The sequence below is a fragment of the Dipodomys merriami genome, unplaced genomic scaffold (assembly GCF_024711535.1).
Source record: "Dipodomys merriami isolate MVZ:Mamm:240054 unplaced genomic scaffold, mDipMer1.0.p SCAF_4, whole genome shotgun sequence".
Lineage (NCBI taxonomy): Eukaryota > Metazoa > Chordata > Mammalia > Rodentia > Heteromyidae > Dipodomys > Dipodomys merriami.
In genome coordinates this window covers 9,263,504-9,284,981 of record NW_027205603.1, presented here as the reverse complement: position 1 = coordinate 9,284,981, position 21,478 = coordinate 9,263,504, and the positions used below count along the sequence as shown (strand labels likewise).

Genomic DNA, 21,478 nt, shown 5'->3' with positions numbered 1-21,478 from the left:
AAAACAGTGCTGGTATATATACACATCTGATGTCCTAGAGCACTCCAGGCTGGTACACTGGCACATTAATGTCTTAAATGATGAAGCATCTGACAATGGCCAAGTTCATAACCCTATATTGGTACTGTGTACAGCATAGATTTTTTAAAATGTGGTTTACTACCTGTTACTTTAGGATACTGGGTCTGAAGCTGACTGTTAAATACTTATCTGTGTACCCTAATATTAGAATTATGAATATATGGAACTATACTAGTGCTTTCAAAGTTTGCCCTTATTTATTAACATTAACCTGGGGTGAACCTTTACTTTCTAGGGTAGATTTTATGAGAAAATATGGTCTGGAGCTTTCAATAAGAGAGCTAAATAAAGGGACTTTGCATAAAAACCATTGTTTTCAATGTGTACTGTGGATGGAATATCCATGCACAGCGTGCAGAAGAAAAATGTCCAACTTTAGAAATTCAGGATCTTGTTCTCACTTTGTTTCTACCTGGTTTATCAACATGTCTACTGGAAGCATTCTTTGTATTGTGATAATTAACATTTGCATAGCACAAAATAAGTGGACCAGTGGGAAGTGTGCATTGAGCTTGTAAAGCAAAGTTCAGTATATTTACACACATATATTATATGTGTGTGTATATATTCAGACATATAGATATACATTCCCCAGTGTGGGAATGGCTCATTTACTACCATATTATATTTTCCCTTCTATCGAATTTATTCATTGTGGTCATCTTTAGAACCATTTCTTGCTTGGATTTTATAACCCCATTCCTCTATTGTCATTTCCAAGTTTGCTAATGACCTATGAGTGATCATCAGTTTTGCTTGTTGCTTCATTTTCTGTAAGGACTAGTTGCTGTTACTTCATTGCAGTGGTCATCATGGAAAAGATTATCTGGGCATTCCAGAAGAGGAATGGACAAGTTTGTGTTTACTAGTTAATTCCACAACTCTCTTCCAAAACAGATGGCATTAAAGCTAGACTATGAACCATTCTCCAACTACTGTGAACTTTTGTGGGCAATGGGCACCCAACATTTTAGGATAACTGGTTTACCAAATGGGAAGGTACAGGCTCATTTGTGGTGAACCAACTTCTAGGACACATCCCATGTCCCTGGCAAGACTTCCAAACCTCCTTCATGGGTTACCACCATGCACCAGTCAAGGCAACCGTGTATGTTCCCTTCCCGCCTATTCGTGTAAAGTGGTGCAAAATGGTCTTAGAACAATGGATACAGAAACCGATGTCCATGTTAATCCCAATGGTTCCTATGGATCCTAATTAAATGAAGGAGGGACTATTGCAAGATATATGTGGGCTTTAACATCTTCTGCTTCTTATATCAGTTAATTACAATTCTCTCTTGGACTCAATTATACCAATCCCCACACCTCAATTAAATAACATACTGTAAAATTGTCAATGAATTGTTCCCTCTCAATCCTCTACTTTTCCCTTTTTCTTTTTTCCCTTTGTTGTTGTTTTTAATGTACTATGTGACTTTTTTGTTTCTTTTTTTTAAATAATTTTTTATTGTGAGAATACTGTACAGAGAAGGGGTTACAGTTACATGTGCAAGGTAATGAGTACATTTCTTATCAAGCATTGTTGTCTCCTCCTTTGTCTTTCCCCTCCAATCTCCACAACTACACTCTCTCCCCCCCTTCCCCACCCCCTAAATTGTAAAGTTCATTTTTCAACATAGCATCTTGGCTCAATTTATGTGCCATTGCTCTTAACCAAATTAGGAGATGATAACAGGTCTTGCTTTTACATCCATCTTTCTGAGTATAAACAAAGAAACAGCCATAATAGTCAACTACATAATACTTTCCATGACCGAGCTCACTGGTTCCTATGTACAGCTCCACTCTCTCCTGGTACTGAGGGAGGAATTTTGTACAGTGTCCCTATGCTGTCTTCCTGATTTTCTCAGTAGGTCTCTCCATGAATCTTAAGAACAAGTCACCTGATTTCTTATCATCCTCCAAATTGCTATGAGCTGTTAAGCTGTGCTTCCTCTGCCTGAAATTCCCTTTAACAGCTTCTTTGATGTTCAAAAGCCTGTTCCTGCAGGTCCAGGTCAAATGCTGGTGTCTCATTATGGACTTAAACAGAGAAATTGATTCATAATCTCTCTCTCTCTTTCCCTCCCCCTCTTTCTTTGTTGCTTTCTCTAACACACACACACACACACACACAAACACACACACACACACACACACACACACACACATACACACACACACACACACACTTGAACAGCAGACCTTGGAATTATACCAATTCAACATTCTTTATTTTGGCTCTCTATGAGTGATTTTGAAGGCTTGTGACAAGTATTATATTTAACTTTGCTAAAGTATAGCCTGAATCATCCTGCAATGAGTTTCACAGCGAAGAGTGAACCTAACTTGTGTTTCAGCACCCAATTAGCTACACACTTTGCAAAGCTTGAATACAAATTTCTCTAAGTAAGAGTAGTAAGAGTTCCAAAATGTATAGAAAGATAGACTTCCTAGCAAATATAAAAATGTAGCTAGTAAAAGTTATCTTAAGAAGCTGGGAATCAGTGGCTCTCGCCTGTAATCCTAGCTACTCAAGAGGCTGAAATCTGAGGATCATGGTTCAAAGCCAGCCTGGATAAGAAAGTCCGTGAGACTCTTACCTCCAATAAACCACCAGAAAACCAGAAGTGCAGATGCGGCTCAAGTGGTAGAGCACTAGCCTTGACCTGAAGAGCTTAGGGACAGTGCCCAGGCCCAGAATTCAAGCCCCATGACAGACAGACCAAAAAAAGTTATCCATTTTCTCCTCACTGCTCTGAGTAAAAATAGTATTTAATCTTCACAACATTGTTTTGTAGTGTGTGGTATGAGCTCAGGGCTTTATGCTGGCTAGGTAGGCACTCTACTGCTTGAGCTAACCACAATTTTTAAAAGCAGATGCTATTATTTAATTCAAATGATAGGGCAACTACAGAAATGAAGTCACAAACTGTTTACAGAAGGGCAAGATTTGAATCAATTTCAGAGTTCTCCAGCTTACATCTTTAACCAAAACACTTCTACTGTCTACTGGGTGGTAAATATAAGCAATTACCATAAGATATTACAGAGTATCTGTACTTATCTTGGAAACTGAGAGCAGTACCTTTTAGTTTCTTTCACCAATAGTATTCTTCAGTGTTCCTTATAAATGGAAACTGGTATTGAGCATTGGTTTTACAATTACCAGATAATAACTAGCCACATAGTCAAACGTACTCCAAGTGATGAACATCAATAAAACTTTTCATCTCAACTCAAAACAAAACAAAACAATTGTATTTACTCCTAATTCTGCTTTCTCTCAAATGCAAGCCTGCAAAGTCCCATTCACCTCGAGGACCTTCACTAAAAGTAACTGAACACATATTGGAAACATTTAGCTCCTTCATTGCTGCTATGTAAAATAAGCTTTGGTTATAGCCACTACAACATTAGTAAATACTCTCCTGCTACGCATGAGGGACCACTTGTCAGAAACAAGAGTTAAAAATAGATCTGAAAAACCTCTAGGCTGCCAAGGTCTTGCATGCTATGCAGTATTTGAATTTTTACTTCTGACCCAGGTCTATTTAGATAATTTTGATTTGAAAGAAAAACAATGGAATAATGATGTAAAGGGCCTGCTACATAGGAATTAGTGTCTCCCATTTTTCGCCTTCTAAAATGTACTTCATCAGTATTTAAGTTGAAAGCAGGAAGAAGGTACTTGCCTAAAGCCATAACCAACATGCCCTTGATTTAGAAAATATAAATTTAAAAAATTAGAAAAAACAGTGAGGAGGTTCAGGGTTATGTTGGAAGTAGTAGGGAAACCATTAATTGGAAAAGTTTTAATGAAATGGAGACCAAGAAACCACAATCCAATCATAGAAGTGCTCTTACTAAATGTGAACTGCATACTTCTTGTTTTGCTTTAAAACAAACTGCAGATAGGTTGCCCCTGGTTATAAATTATCTACTTCATTAGGTTAAGAAATTACATTTTCATTACTAGCCAAGTGACTCTTCATCAAGGATAGCATACCCAAAGGCCACAACATCATGGCTTACACACTTAAACTTCTGAGGGAGGAGATACCACGTAAGGCGAGAACCTCCCAGGGCTCTCCACGGAGTGCACAACTATCTCCCTGGTCAGCATCAGGCTTTGCCAGCTTGAAAGTATTCTCTGGATAAGGGAAATGATGCATTGTGCTTAAAGAAAGGGAAACAGACACCTTGGCAAAAAAAAGTTTGTGGTTGTTTTTTTTTAAACTTAGCCAGCCAAACATTTTTAGAGTTGACTAAGTTGTCTTACAGATCATCTGACTTACAGGGAGAGCTCGTGTATCTTTGAGCTGAACAGTTCACATGAAGATCTCCTCTTCAAATGCAAATATGAAGGACGGGAAGAATCTTCAAACCTAATATGAAGTAGCCAGATAAAATTCTGGGATCTCTGCATGGACTTGGCTAGCCCTGATACCAAGGTAAACAGGCTTCACTTCCATAAAGAAGAAGAGATATGTGCATTAGAACTAATAACCCACAGTGGATTTCAAAATGAAGGACTTAGTGACTGTACTTTCATTATCTCTTTATATTCATTTTTGTTTGTCCAGTATGAAGAGCTCACAGGGAGCTCCTCATTAATTATGAATTTACTCTTTACCTTTAAAACTCAGAAGAGACATTCCCTTTGTCTTAACTTTAAGGTCTACAGAGCTCTATGTGGAAAGCTTTCCTCTTAGAAGAGTCATTGTGTCTAATATATATATATATATATATATATATATATATATGTATATATACACAAGTGAGACTGGGCTTATTTGAACTGGCATTTACAATACTTCTCTGATGGCATGTACAGTACTTCTCTGGGTGCTTGCTATTTTAAGGAGCCCTTACAAATGTGTACAGAAGATTGGATGATAGTTGGATTGTATTGGCTCACATCTGTAATCCTAGCAACTTAGGAGGCTGGGATCTGAAGGATCATGATTCAAAGCCAACCTAGATGGAAAAAGTTCATAAGATTCCATCTCCACTTAGCCAGCAAAAAGCAGCGCTGATGGACATAGCTCAAGTGATAAAGCACCACTTAGTTATGAGGAAGAAAACTGAACAACTACAAAGTCCCTGAATTCAAGCCTCACTAAGAAAAATTAATAATAATAATTATTATTATAGATTAGTAAAAGGAGATGCTTATGGCATAATTGTCTTACTGCATCCTAAAGGGGCTAAACTATTTTATTATTTTGCAGTTTTTATTATTTTTGAGTAATTGTACAAAGGAGTTGCCAATGACATTGATCATTGATCAAAAGTAACTTCTATCTCTTTTTCCTTTTGAGATAGTTTCCAAATTGTATATCATTGTAAGGCTAACTTGAAGAAAACACACCGATTTTTCATTTGCAACAAGAAGCTGACAGGGATCTGCAAGCTATCTTTGAGCTGGAGAAATTCTAAAAAAAAAAAAAAAAAGAATATTCAGAGTTCAGTATTTCTTTAATGAAAATATCCTAGCAAGAAATAAGAAGGGGACCTGTATAAACATATTCTTAGTTTGGAGCCCAGAATGAGGAAAAGTTAATTAAAGGCAACAAGTACAATCTAATCTATCCTTAAATATTGTCAGACTATAAAATGGTGTAAAAAAATTCATATCCCCAGTGTAAAGCTCTGGGAAGAGAGACACAAAATGGAGGTGACATTGAGGCTCATAAAAATGACCTTGTGCTTCACTATGTAAATCTTGGCCTGTTAAGTGAACTATTACGAGAAAATAATTAGAGCCTCTATTAAGGAAGAGTAGTAACATTTTTTTTCTTTCTCTCACGGTTTATAGGCAGCCATAGTTGAATTTATGTATAAAACCTCTAATTGCATTCTCTATGGTGTAAGTAGAGAGATTTTTATAAGTGTCGTTTTACTGTGGAGTTCCCACTGACCAGATGTTACATAAAGACTCTGTTCCTTAAAATGTGTTTTGTTCTCTTGGGCATGCAAGGTAAATATGAGACTCTCCCAGGGAGCTGCTGGAAAAACTACATTCCTGGGTCTTGCTGCCAAGGTCTAATTGAGTTGAGAGTGTCAGTGCCTGGAGGTGACCTGGCAATGGAGGAGAAGGGAGCTTTAGTCCTCATTATCTAGACAGCTTTCCCCGATCTCGTCAAATAAAAAATCCGAATTCACTAAGTGGGCAACTCCTAGACATTTCGACATTGGAAGCATTAGATAACTTTTCTATTTTTCTTCAGCTGAAATAGCATCTTAGCAAACCAGGTGTGGGTGTGGGTGTTAGGCAGATATATCCCTCCCTGGTCCCAGTCTTCTAACCAGATAACTGACCCTCTGGGCCTCCTGCCTGGAGACTACAGCAGTCACTGCAAGGATGTCCCAGATAGCCACTTCTTAAACACTTCTGATACTTCCCACATGGAGTGTGTTATTTATTCCAGCATTTTATGTGTGTGTGTCAGACACCTGCTCAATGGGAGGTATTGAAAACCACAAGTACAATTTTAAGCTATGAAAATAAGACTCAAAAGAGAGAGAGAGATAGAGAGAGAGAATTGAATTGCAGTTGTGTTTTTAAACCGATAGGTTGAAAACTTGGACTTAGCAGTGCCAAGAAGCTTGGAGAAATGCAGTGAGATCAACACTGAACAGAACAACCCCTCACTTCTAAAATGAACAGGAAACACATGCCTTCATCCCTGACTTAAAAAGTTGTACCATATAAAAAAAAAGCCAAGATAAAAAGATGCCATTGAGAGAGTATTAAAAAAGGTACAGCTTTCTCAATAGGGATATTTTTATAAATCCAGGGTAAAGGCAGTTTCTTACTTCTGCTATTGCCTTCTTGAACTCTTCCAGGAGACAGTCCTGAATGCCTTCATCCTACCTATTTTTGGACCATATGCAAGTTAGACCACATGTGGCTGGCTCTCAGGCCCATCTTCCCTGCTGTCCATTTTTCCAGGGAGGAAAGGTGGTAAATGTTCACTATGATGTCCTATACAGCTATCTTCTTTGAAGAATCTCTTGGTTTAAAATTCATGTCTTCTGGCCTAGAGAAGTCCCAGGCTGGATGCCTACACTGGAAGTGGCCATCTACCACCTTCCACAGGGAGGACTCCCCTTCCATGACAGCTTCAGCTTCTCAACTCACCACCCTGCTGCAATGCCAGCCCCAGAACTCGGCCATATTTGCTCCTCAGAGATAGCTTGTGTACCTTATAGCCAACTCCAAAACAGGATGACCAGAATCAGGACAGTGTCCTGAACTTAAAGATCTCTTCATTCCAGAATATCTCTGCTGCTGGAGTTTAAACTCCTGCCCAAATCCATTAAGCACTTGGACCTCCTCATTAACATTTACCTAGACCAGAGCAAGAGGAAGTCCTCTAGTTTTGGTCCTGTTTACTTGGAAATCCCTTCTTCTTCCTTCCTTCCAGTTCTACCCTGGTTCACTTTGCTGCTAAGTTGAAAAAAAAATAGGACAATACATACACATTCCAATCTCTTCTTAGAAAATCTTTAGAAATGTGCCTTACTTGTTGACAATTAAATTATTAACTGCATAGTTGCTCATACTATAAAAATCATGTCTTCATGAAGTAGGGATGTTTCCTACTCCCAATGTGAGTATTCTATGCAAACTATGAATCACCAATGTCCTTTTTCTGCCCTTCTGTCACAAACACATTCAGTAATTTGACATTAATCCAGTTTTATCCTCAGGAACATTAGCTGGATTAAACTAGAATTGTGGGGTCAATGCTTTCAGGATGACATTTGTAAGTTCCTTAGAAGTCAATTTAAATAAAGCTTCTTCATGAAATTGTCAACTTCATTAAGAATTCACTAACTCCAAATCCCAAAATATGAATCATTTTCAAGGCTGAGGGTGGAGCTCAGTGATAGATTTCTTGCCTAGCATGTGTAAAGCCTTGAGTCCCAGAATTGCATTAGTTATATAATTAATTTTGAAGTTCTAGTGATTATGCAACACATGTTGCAAATTATCTTCTTAAAGATTATTCATTTTGTTCAAAAAACATATGATTAGATTCAATTAAGACCAGCTCATAGAAATTTAGTCTTATCAGTTGTTACCTGTAAAAACATTAACTACTAATAGCATTTGAAAGGTAATATAAGCACACAGTAATAAGCTGAAACACAGAAATGGTTGTGAAAATGACATTTCTTTCTTATTCCTGATTTCTAGCAACCCACAACTCTATTTGTACTTTACCCCTGAGGATAGTTCTTTGTTGATCACCGATTGAGATTTTTCTGTCACTGGATAGCACCTATATTTCCTGTCAACTATTTCCAAGATGAATGGATGTATATGTATAAGAATGCATGTATAAGTACATGTTCATAATCTTTTTTAGATTGAAAATAATATGCCTCCTTATGGACTTGGTTGTCCTGCTAATTGATAGGTGTTCACTGGGTTTTATGGCATTATATCTGTAAATTTGGAGAAGTAACTGGCCATTGTTATTCCAGATATATGTTTTCCTGTTCCATTCTCTTAAGATGACTCTTCAGAGTATGCTGTATTTTTTTTATTGTTGTCTTGCAGTTCTCAGGGGTTAGTTCTGGTTTTATTTTTTCATTATTTTTTCCTCTTTACATTGTAATTTTTTGAGTTTGGTTTTCAGTGGAACTGCATCTTTGGACTACAAGCCTGGCACAGATGCCTTTAGTTGGATAGTTTTCCTGCCTCTCACTTTCCTCTATGAAGAACATTCTAGACCCATTTCCTTTTAGTCTTGATTCCTATTTTCCCTTTGGAGGCAAAGAAAATTCTGAAGGGTAGGCCTCTGGGAAAAAGAGAGATGTTTCCTTGATTAGAATACGGATCTAAAGAAAACCTTGTTTTGGAGGAGGTTCTGAATGTCTTCATAATGATTACTCCCCACCAAACCCACCCCAGGAGGGCCACAGGGGAACTTCCTCTGGGAAGGAAATTACGAAGGGTTCCTGGGACACAGGCCCACAAAAACTTAAGTGTGCTTCTGAAAACCAGGGTTTCCTTGGAGTTTCTCACTCTGAAGCTAACCCAGAAGCAAAGTGTAGTTAAGTTGAAATGACCAAGTTCTTACCAGTGTCAACCCTGAAGGCTTCTGTTCCAGAGAAACTGATCCTCTCTGTACGTGTTTGCATACTTTTGTCTCTCTAGATTTTAGGGACAGTTGTTTGCCATGCAATTTAATTTCCTTCTTGGATACAAGAAAAGTTACCGATTTTTAGTTTGTGGAGCTTTGTTTTGTTGCTAGAGTGGAATGACAAACTCTATACTCTTTGTCATGGAGACTAGAAATCAAAAGCTTCTGTAACTCATTTTAGTCACCACCTGAGTAGACAAGATTATAGATGTGAACCACCACACCAGGCTTTCAATTTGTTGTTTTTTTGTTTTGTTTTTCCTAAAAGAGCCTATGAATTTTTTGGGGAAAAATGGTACCAATGGATTTGTTTAATGCAATGTTAACAAAGACCTTCAATTCATAAAAATACAACAAAGGTCAGTACAATAAAATGAGGTATGATTATGTCTGCATAAAATCTGTCAACATTTCTTTGATGGTTTCTGGGCTTTAAATCACTCAGAAAAGAGTTTCCAAATTTATGATTGTAAACAGTTCATTAATTGTCAACCAAAAAAAAATTTTTTTTTGGTCGATCATGGGCCTGAACTCTGGGCCTGGGCACTGTCCCTCAGCTCTTCAGCTCAAGGCTAGTGCTCTACCACTTGAGCCACAGTGCCACTTCTAGTTTTTCTGCTTCTGTGGTGCTAAGGAATCACTCAGGGCCTCATGCATGCAAGGCAAGCACTCTACCACTGAGCCACCTTCCAAGCCCCGTCAACCAAAATATGTTATAGTTATATATTTTCATGATAAAGAAGTCAGATAGATGTAAATAATGTTGTAAATCCTATAGAAGATCAGGATTTATAAAAAAAGAAGAATTGCATATTGTTCAGAGAAATATCATTTAATAGTGCTAAAAAATGTTTATACATCTCTATCAAAAAGAATTCATCCTTCCTTACAGGAAGACTAAATTTAAACACAATTTTTAAGAGACTGTATTATTAGCTCAGTGCTAGAGAACCTACCATGCTCACAGGCACTGGATTCAATCACCAGGAACACAAAAATAAAGCAAAAAACAAAAACAAAAGAAACCCACCATCACCACCAATAGCAAGAACAACAAAAAATTCTTAGCTGAATAGTTGGAAACTGAAGAATGGAAAAAATAACTACTCACAATGAAATCATTGCAAAAACACTTAGCATTTGCTTATTCCTTCATTCTATTTGCTGTGAATTTCTAAATGATTACCCTCAAAGTATAATTAGAACTATATATCTTTATTATAAGCATTTCTCTGTGATAGTATATGATCAGCTAATAGTAATTTCTAATGTCCCAGGAGTTTTCATTTTAAGGGGTAAAGAAGTTGACCTCAATGATTTCAAAATTACTCATTTTATTATACTTTATCTGATATAAATGAAAGTGCTCTAAATTTTCTCTAATATAATCTTTAATGATTGGGACAGACAGAGAAAAGTAAAAAAAAAAAAACAGTACATTTCTTTTTGCGAGAATAATCCAGAGGCTGGGAATGTGGCTTAGTGATAGAGTGCTTGCCTAGCATGCATGAAGCCCTGGATTTGATTCCTCAGTACCACATACACAGTAAAAGCTGGAAATGGCGCTGTGGCTCAAGTGGTAGAGCACTAGCCTTGAGCTGAAGAGCTAAGGGACAGCGCCCAGTACCTGAGTTCAGCCCCCACAACTGACAAAAAAAAATCTTTCAACTGGGAACTGGTGGCTCAAACCTATAATCCTAGCTACTCAGGAGGCTGAGATCTCAGGATCTTGGTTCAAAGCCAACCCAGTCAGGAAAATCATGAGACTCCTATCTCAAGAAATTACTCAGAAAAGCCAGAAATGGTGCTGTGGTTTGAGTGGTAGAGTGCTAGCCTTGAGCAAAAGATGCTCAGGGATATTGTCCAGGCTGGCCCCCTGAGTTCAGGCACCAGGATGAGCAAAAATAAATAAATAAATAACAAAAAAAACCCACGAGAAATAGTTATGCATACAAGGTATTTGGGTGGAAAGCAATTAAGTCACAAGAAGGAAAGGAAAAGGAGAAGAATAGAAGGAGGAGGAGCAGCAGAAAGAGGAGAAAAAGAAGAAAGGAGGAGAAAGAGGAGAAGGAGGGGGGAGGAGAAAGCAAAGGATAAGGAGGAGGAAGGAGAGAAGGAAGAAGAGGGAGAGGAAGAAGTGGAGAAGGAAAAGAGGAAAAATCAGAACAAAAACACCTCTCTTTTTTTCATAGCTCCATGACTAAAACCTTAACAACGGTAAACACATAAATGGTAGATTTTATCTTATCTTCAAAGAAAATTTAAAAGCACTTTTATACTTTATCACTTGCATAAACATCTTTTCACAAAATCAAATTGCTCCAAATTCTCCTAATTTTCTATTTAACTAAGGATGATGCTCATTTTTAAAAGTAATGGTGATTGAGAATAAAGCAATTACCAGGCATTTTTGTCCACCCTCTTTGCCACCAGCAGAAACCTCTCATTTAAACAATAATTCCAGCAGTTTAGTGGAACATCTTCCTGTAGCCCTCAGGCTAGTCAGATCAACAAAGTAATCAGAACCCAGTGTAACCCCATTAGAATAAGCCACCAAAAACCATTACACCTATTAATTTTTCAGAACTGTGTCAAAGCTGCAGAGTTGTAAAGAATGAAGCGAGAACACAATGTCAAACTACTTTTACAGTGTACCTACTACTTTTCTGTGATACAAGAAAAAAAATCCTGAAAATGAAGGCAGTCTGGGAATAACAAACACCGAAATGATTCTGTCTCCTTGTCCAAGTTCAGTTTCTGGCTTCAGCAGAATTTGAACTCACTTGAACTCATGGCTAGCATTTCTCTCGCTTAATCCTACTGACTCCATTCTAGCTTCTGTGTGGCCTCTTTCTGCATCTTTTAATATCCTGGTCTTCAAGCTACACCTGGAATGCGCAACCCAGGGAGCCAGTACTAATGAAAGACCACATGTGTGGAGACAGAACAGGAACAGAATGCTAGTGGATATAAAGTCTGAACTACAACACAAATAAGACATCTAGGGATTTGCAGAATCTGCTAGCTTTGCTCTGAACACCAGAGAATTAGAATTGTAATTTATTGCTAGGGACTACTAAAGATGAGCTCTCGGGGATTTAAAGGAATATTTTGGAGAATTATTTAGATACAGCAGACTACACAACATAGGATTTATCTTTCTGTCTAGGAATCTTGGAATGGGTTGCTCTTGCCCACAATACTCCAGCAAATTCTTCATGTGCTGATGTCTAGACAGTCAAACTCTCTGGTCTGCTATTAATGTTTTTAAGGCAAAATAACTTCTTTCACTGACTAGATTCAGATAGCTAATAGATGCATTATATTATATTTTATATCATATACTTGAAAGAAGATGGTGAGGAGGTAAACAGCAGTCTAAACATTCACACAGTGAGAACAAAGGAGGATATTCTTAGGAGAGGACTGCAAGGGCTGAATAGCTATGTGCATATAAAATGATGTTTATCGAAATGAACTCCAAGAAATAGAAGAGGTTTTTCATTATACTGTTGGCAGTTCTTTTCATTCTTTTCTCTTTCTTTCTTTCTTTCTTTCTTTCTTTCTTTCTTTCTTTCTTTCTTTCTTTCTTTCTTTCTTTCTTTCTTTCTTTCTTTCTTTTCCATTCCTTTTTTCTTTGGTTTATTCCCTTCTGTTGCTCTTTTTTAAAATTTATTTCAGTACCCTTTGTCTTGTATCTGATTTGGGGAGGGATAGAGGAAGCACAGAAATGGAGGGAAAAAGGGTGAACCAACAGATCAGTGAAATCCACTAGGCACTATGTTGAACTATACACTTTGTGGGGAGAGAAGTCAGGAAAGGACAAACGGAGAGAGAGAGAGGAGATGACACTGCTCAAAAGGAAATGTACTCATTATCTGATTCATGTAACTGTAACCCCTCTGTACATCATCTTTACAATAAATTTTTTTAATCCACACAAAAATAAAAATCAATCAATCAACCATGCTGAATAATTAGTGGCTCCCTCCCTGCCCGCCAATGCCTCTTCTTTCTGTTATTTATCAAATCCCTTTGAAAAGTATAAAATATTATTTAGGATTATCATTAAAATATTACTATTTGAAAGTCAGACTAAAAGAGAGATGGAAGATTTGGTAAAAAGTCTTTCCTAAAGACTCAATCAAGATAATATTTATTTGTCTTTAACTCTCTTGCTAGAGACTTAAAGGGTAAAAGCAATTGATTACTGATCAGATGTAGTTTGAACTTAATATACCATAGCTCAAAGACTAGTAATTGTTTTTATCATGGGGGATGGGATTGGTAAACTGGGAGGCAAGGAAAGAAGGCCATTTTTTGTTTTACTTTTTCAAGTTTGACTTTTGTGATGCCTCAAGATTTAAACCTCGCTAGTATTTCATTAATTACCAGGTAGCAGATGAAAGAAAACTGGTGTAAAATTTAGACACTTTTCTTCTGCAAGTATAGATCTGCAGACAAAGGAGCACATGATGGGTCATTCACATTGTCAAGAGAGGTGATATTTCATTCATTTCACCTTTGGTCCCTATTCTCATGTCCAACTGCTGGCATTTCCACACATCATTTTAATTGCGGATTACTGTCTGTCACACAGCTAAGTTTGGGGGCCAGAATCATCTACAAAACTACATAAAGTAGCAATCAGCTCAACTCCCCATGTCCCATCCATCTAAGTCGTGCGGTCCCATGATGGACTCTGAGTGACAGCTATAGAAATTAAAACTCAGATTCACAAACTTAACTCTATATTTGGAAGCACTCAAAATGTTACATTGACAGCCTAATAGCAAATAAGAACTGGTTAAGTTATCCATAGAAGAAAAAAAAACAAGCAATGAGCTATTATCCATACATTTCAAAAAAATACATTTTTTGAAATAAATAAACTACTTTTATAATGGCTCAAACGTTTCTGTTCTGGAGTACTTTTTAAGAAGAAAGATAAACAACTGCAATCAGATGCTGCTATCAGTGAACCAGAAAATAAGATGATATTTCCAATTAATTTTGTGCATTATTTGTATGGATGATTGGAGCTTTTGAATAACAAAATGCTTATTAAGGGATGATTTTATTTTTGCAATTTATAAATAAAAGCTTAATATTTAGTTTTAGTTTACACTTTTTAATTGAAATTTAAAGTTTACTCATAATAAACAAACACATACATATATACATACATATGTGCATATCTGTACACATACATGTACATATGATGGGTCACAGTAAACTATGTATCTGTATTTTACTTACTTTCTAATTTCAAATTGTATTGTTCCTAAAAAGTTATTTTCAGTCTTAAATGAATTTATATCTGTGTGAAAGGAAGGGGGGGTGAGGAGAGGTTCAAAAGGGAGAGGGGGAAAGAGATTTTAAAGAAGACCATGGGAAATAGCAAAGCAGAAGGTAAAATGAAGAGAATCATGATTTTAAATATCAATTTTACTTATTTGCACAGTTCATATTCACCATGAAAGCATTCATCCTGTTTTATTCCACATCCAATGCAGAAAAAGGTTCAAGAGGAATGCAAGGAAGACTGACAGTGAACCGAAGAAACAAATGTGTTCCTACATAAAAACTACAGCCCCTGGCTTAATTTGAATGACATACAATCAACTTTCCTTAACCTGACACATAGTTTCTCTTTTTCTCCCATGCCTTCCATGATGAATGGCCCACTTAAAATTAGGGTGTATTTGTCAGATAGGTCTGCTTACAGCTTGAGTCAAATACAGAAGAGATCCATCAAGAATCTGTAGTTCAGAAGTCCTCCAAGCTCCTCTTAGGGTCTTATTGCATCGTAATGGATTGTTTTAGTTAGAAAGCTTTTAAAACACCATGAATAAACAGCTCAAAAGAAGGGGCAAATGTTGCCTCCTTCTCTCTTCTCTTGTAACTATTGTAGTTTAGACACTAGGACTCTACCCAGAGCTCCACTGTCAGATCAGGCTAGATGGAGTCTAAGAAACTCACTGCTTGCACATTTCTAACCTTCAAGCTACTCTATATTGCTTTTGACATCTTCCCTGGACTCATTTCCGCCTTCCATTAAAGATAAGCTGATGTACCTGACAAACCTCCAAACAAGCTCCACATGGGTTCAGCTCTGTCACTTGGCTCAGCATGTCACTGTATGAAGGATCCCTTTCTTCCTTCTCCATCTTAAAAAAAATTACTCATAATGCTTTGGCTATTAAACTTCTATCTTTGGGCCAAAGCCAAGTGTTAATTCCTTAACAATCCTCTTCTTGCTTGGTCAAATAAAAATCATCTCGTTTTTGAGCCATCCTATTCTCACTGCTTCTTAATGACATTCCCTTTCCTCTCCTTAGATTCTAAGCTTCTTACTTAAAGTACATCTTGAAGCTTCTTGTTTAGTGACTTTTCCAAGCCTTCACTCAATATTGATTGAATTATTAAACAATAAATAGAAAATAAGTTATTTAGCCAAAAACTTTTATACAAAATACTAGTTTGAGTCAGTCTCTAAATCATCTTGGCTAGGCCTCTCTGAACAATATAGAGATTTCTACAAACCCATAGAGATGTCTTGGGCTAGGCACCAGTGGTTCATGCCTATATCTTAACTATTCCAAACGCTAAGATCTGAGGATCATGGTTCAAAGCCAGCTGACAGAAGAAAGGTCCTGAGAATCTTATCTCCAATTAACCACCCCAAAGCCCCTATTCATTACCAATCCTCACATTTCTGGAAGAAATGTGGTTTAATTTACTTTAGCTCAAAGTAGGGGCTCAAAAAGGTTTTATTTAATATTTCTGATTAGGAACCATTTTATTTTTTCTGAATCCTCCATAACTCCTAAGTCTTATGATAAAACATGGTACCAATGAAGTTTGCATACCATACAGTAGTATGAGACTGTGTAGTACTGAGACCAGTAGTAATGAGACTGTGAAGAGAAGAACTCTGGTCTCTGGTGCCATAGGAAGAGATTGCAGCCTTTTCATTAAACCAGTGGAGTCTTTTTTACATATTTCTTGCCTTACTGTTTCATTATTTTCATTGTTGTTTACTTTTCCATTCATTCTTCAACCTTTTCGTTTCTTTCTAAGGCCTATAGCTATAATCTTTGGCCATTTTCTCAAACTCCATTAGAAGAACTTCAGGATGAACATATTTCAAACTCTTAAGATGACAGTGTGAAGAATTATAGCTGTCTTGCTAAGATAATGCTGAGCTCTAAACTCACCTGTACATTTGTAAAGCAAAATCTTTTAAAATCGAACTGGATGTCAGTCTTGATTCCTTTTTTTTAAATTTATTTTATTGTAAAGATGCTGTACAGAGGGGTTACAGTTACATGAATATGGTAATGAGCATATTTTTTGTTGAGCATTGTTACCCCCTCCCTTGTTGTTCTCCCACTATCCCTTCCCTCCCTACCTCCCTCAGCAATCTTGATTCTTAAGACTCTCAAATGAGTTGTCAATATCATAGAACACACTGAAATATTAAGAAGAAGAAATGATTCAAGCTAATATCCATGTGGTTGTATATGTAGTCATACATGTTACCCATGTAAGAGGAAAGAGAATAAAAATATGCCAGCATTTCCCTTAGGAACATTTCTTCCTAGTTTTCTTCCAATTTCCCTCATTTGTGTGATCGTAACCTTACTGCCAAAAAGTGAATTTGGATTTAGAAGAAAAGCAGAGGTGGATCTAAGCTGCAAATGATAGTAGCTGTACTTTTTGTGCTGAAATTGTTTGCAATAGCTACATTCTTTCCTAGGTAAATTAAAAAGAATAACTGCATCAAAATGAAAGATTATTTAAAAAGAATGGGTAGAAAACCACTTACCTCCAGTTGCCACAGTGATTTCACGTAGGAAATGACCATAAAATGGAAAATCGAAGGACAGATTCACTCTCTGCAAAGAACAACAGAAAAGAAGAAAAATCAATAATGCGCAGAATAGTAAATGTAAAATGAAGAGCCTTTCACTTTAAAAAATAAAAAAAAATGCTTCAAAATTACACCATTAGTACTGTAGTTGACCTTCAAAATCTGAATCATGGATAGTGCTAAACAATAGTTTTTCCAGTAAAGAAATATCTGAAGCATGTGCAAAAAAGAAAAAGTTGGGCTATGAATCTCCTGATCTGTTTCTAAATTGTGAAGACTTTGTGGAAGCTGAACTTCAGGACAAGCTATTCTCTCTAGTTGTCTATTGAGGAGGTAATTCTGTCATCCCCATGTATAATTTGTTTGGAGGTTCTTTGTAGTTTGGAAAATTCCTCAAAAAATGGAATGTGCTATCAAGATTTATTAAATGATAATCCAAAGGTTTTATGTTACATTATTAGATACTAAATTTGCATATCCCATAATAAAATGCAGTTAAATGAAGGAGGATTTCTTCCATCTACATATCTAGATCTGAAGAGAATTTTGTTTTTTTTAAATACAATAGATTTGCTAGATACAACAGGTAGCCTTTGTTTTTAAAAGTTTTAGAATAGTCCACTCTCTCCACTTCTCTTCAATCTAGGATTAGAATGCCTAGCTACAAAAATAAGACAAGATACAAACATAAACGAGATCCAAATAGGGAAAGAAGTAAAACTCTCCCTCTTTGCAGATGACATGATCTTGTATTTAAAGAATCCCATAGACTCCACTCCCAAATTACTCAAGCTGATTCAAAACTTTGGCAGAGTAGCAGGGTATAAAATTAACCCTCAAAAATCAATGGCTTTTCTGTATGCCAACAATGGGAAAAGGGTGGCTGAAATTAGGAAAGCAACTCCATTGGTAATAGCCCCACAAAAAATAAAATACCTAGGAATTAACTTAACCAAAGAAGTGAAGGACCTCTATGATGAAAACTTTAAAAACTTGAAAAAGGAAATCAAAACAGAAATTAGAAAGTGGCAAAAACTCCCATGCTCCTGGATTGGAAAGATCAACATCGTGAAAATGGCAATACTTCCCAAGCCTATCTACAAATTCAATGCAATACCTATCAATATTCCAACCTCATTCTTCAAGGAAATAGAAGAGGCAATCCAAAAATTGGTAAGGAACAATAAAAGACCCCAAATAGCAAAAGCGATCCTCAACAGAAAGAACAGTGCTGGAGGAATATAAATACCAAATTTCAAACTCTACTACAAAGCCATAGTAATCAAAACAGCTCGGTACTGGCACAAGAACAGATCTCAGCACCAATGGAATAGAATTGAAAACTCAGCAATGAACCCACAGACCTATAGCCATCTAGTTTTCTATAAGGGAGCTAAAAAAAATAGAATGGAAGAAAGACAGCCTCTTCAGTAAATGGTGCTGGCAAAATTGGTTAACTACTTGCAGAAAACTAAAGCTAGATCCTTATATATCACCCTGCACTAGAATCAATGCCAAATGGATCAAAGACCTCAGAGTCAAAGCAGACACTCTGAAAACATTACAGGACAGAATGGGAGAAAAGCTAGGTCTCCTTGGTACAGGCCAAAATTTTCTTAATAGAGACCCAGAAACACAACAAATCAAAGAAAGGTTGGACAAATGGGATTGCATGAAATTGCAGAGCTTCTGAGTGGCAAAGGACATAGCTAGCAAGATCAATAGAAAGCCCACAGATTGGGAGAAGATTTTCACTAGCCACACAAGCAACAAGTGTCTCATATCTAAAATATACCTGGAAATCAAAAAATTAAATCCCCTAACAACAAATCTTCAACGAAACAACTGCCCAATAAATAAGTGGGCTAAGACTCAAAGAGAAACTTCTCTAAAGAGGAAAGAAGGATGGCCAATAGACACATGAAGAAATGCTCAACCTCCCTAGCCATAAAAGAAATACAAATCAAAACAACATTGAGATACCACCTCACCCCAGTTAAAATGGCTATAATCAAGAACTCTAATAACAACAGATGCTGGAGGGGATGTGGACAGAAGGGAACCCTACTGCATTGTTGGTGGGAGTGTAAACTTGTTCAAACACTTTGGAAAGCAGTATGGAGTTTCCTCAAAAGACTCCACATAGAGCTCCCCTATGACCCAGCAATCCCACTTTTGGGCATTTCCCAAAATGTTCACAAGCAAGACCACACTAAAGCTACCAGCACGACTATGTTTATTGCAGCATTATTTTCCATAGCTAAGATATGGAACCAACCCAGATGCCCCTCATTAGAAGAATGGATCAAGAAAATGTGGTATATATACACAATGGAATTCTATGCCTCCATCAGAAAGAATGACATTGCCCCATTTGTTAGGAAATGGAAAGGCTTGGAAAAAATTATATTAAGTGAAGTAAGCCAGGCCCAAAGAAACATAGGTCCCATGGTTTCCCTTATTTGCAATAACTAGTATATGTCTGAGTCAAGCAGAAAAGGTCAGATAAGTTGATGTTAGGGAAATGAACCCTAAGATATGTATTCAAATATTTTTTTCTTTCTTGCGATTGTTTCTAACACATTTATAAGATTATTTCTTTGTTGCTTTGTATGTCCCTCCCCCACAGTATAACCCCTGGCTTCACTGTATTTGATGTCGGTATAATTTGTGGAGGGGAAGGGGAAAAACAAATCGTGGACCCATTGCAACAGTGAGATGTACAAGTTGTTATGTTGAAAGCGAACTTTACAACTTTGGTAAGGGGGTGGAGGGGTGGCGGGGAGAATTGGGGGGCGGGGGAGGGAGGATGGGAAGGGATGGGAAGGGGACACAAAGGAGGAGGCTACAATGCTTGATAAGAAATGTACTCATTATCTTGCCCATGTAATTGTAACCCCTCTGTACAGTATTTTCACAATAAAAAGAATTTAAAAAAAAAGAAAAGTTTTTGGTATGGGGAAAAATTGGAGAGTCTTAAAATGAAATTTCCTAAATTTTGTGTGTGTGTGTGTGTGTGTGTGTGTGTGTGTGTGTGTGTGTGTGTGTGTGTGTGTGTGTGTGTGTGTGTGTGTGTGTGTGTGTGTGTGTGTGTGTGTGTGTGTGTGTGTGTGTGTGTGTGTGTGTGTGTGTGTGTGTGTGTGTGTGTGTGTGTGTGTTCTAAAAAGGGTCCTGAAGGTTTGATTCTCAATTTCTTTTTCTTTTCTTTGGCCAGTCATGGGGCTTGAAGTCAGGGTCTAGGTGTTGTCCCTGAGCTTTTTTGCTCAAGGCTAGTGCCCTACTACATTAAGCTACAGTACCACTTTCAGCTGTCTTGTGGTTAAATGGAAATAAGAGTCTCACAGACTTTCCTGTGGATCTGTGATCATCAGATCTCAGCTTCCTATCTAGCTAGGATTACAGGCATGAGCCACCAGCACCTGGCTGAATCTTTGATTCTTAATATGAAAAAAGTGTACGTGTATATATCTGTACCTTAATTTTTTTCTTTTTTCTTTTTATTATGATCAGGGTGATGTACAGAGGGGTTACAGTTACATAAGGTAATATGTAGATTTTCTGTCAAACTTGTTACCTCTTCCCTCCTTTTTCTCCTACTTTCCCTTCTATCTGTGCATTTAAAAAGATAATATAAACCAAAATTTTAAAAGAAAACACAGCAGAATGAAAGATTCAAGAGTTTGAATGCTTACATTTATAATACCTATGTTATTTCTAAGGAAAACCTAAGCAAAATAGTGACTTATATGAATCACCTTAGGGTTCAAAGGCAAACAAATCAGCTTGTTGAGAGCCTAACATCACATACAAAGTACTGGAGCAAAATGCTATTATGCTAAACCCGCACAAGTCTTACATTATATCTCTCCCAGGGTACAAATTTTAAAAAGCCAGAAAAGTACACCATCTTGAGTTTAGCTCTTTGCAATTTTGCAAATAATTGTCTTTTCATCTCACCAGAGATTTCTAACAACTCATTTGGCATGAAATTAATCTCTCAAAATCTACAGTGACTTCTTAAGTATGTTTTCTTTCTTTTTCAATGAAAGCTACATCTTCATAAAAGGTGTCTCATCATGTCTATTCTACGATGTCTATTGGGAACAACTGAACCCATTTTCACACTACTACTTGGAATGGGTGATTGATGATACTCAGATGAGTACAGCAATGGCAAAAACATCTATCTCCAAGGAGATGTCAGAAAGCATTCCAGAAACGTACTTTCTCTTCTAGATAGGTCACCATCATTCTCATTTCTATCCAGGCTGCTAAGCTGGTAACATTTACCCCTTAAGCATTTTTATTGCCAGAAACAAATCTTGTTGAAATATTTATCACTAGGAAACAGTCAATTACC

General features: G+C 37.0%; 1 protein-coding gene across 1 annotated transcript in view; it reads right to left on the bottom strand.

Annotated features, from left to right (window-relative positions):
- Plxdc2 (plexin domain containing 2) overlaps window positions 1-21,478 on the bottom strand; it is a 391,989-nt gene that overhangs the window by 149,790 nt on the left and 220,721 nt on the right. The window contains exon 5 of the mRNA XM_069990475.1: window positions 17,074-17,143. Within this exon, the coding sequence (XP_069846576.1) occupies window positions 17,074-17,143 (70 nt within the window). The remainder of the gene's footprint in view (window positions 1-17,073; window positions 17,144-21,478) is intronic.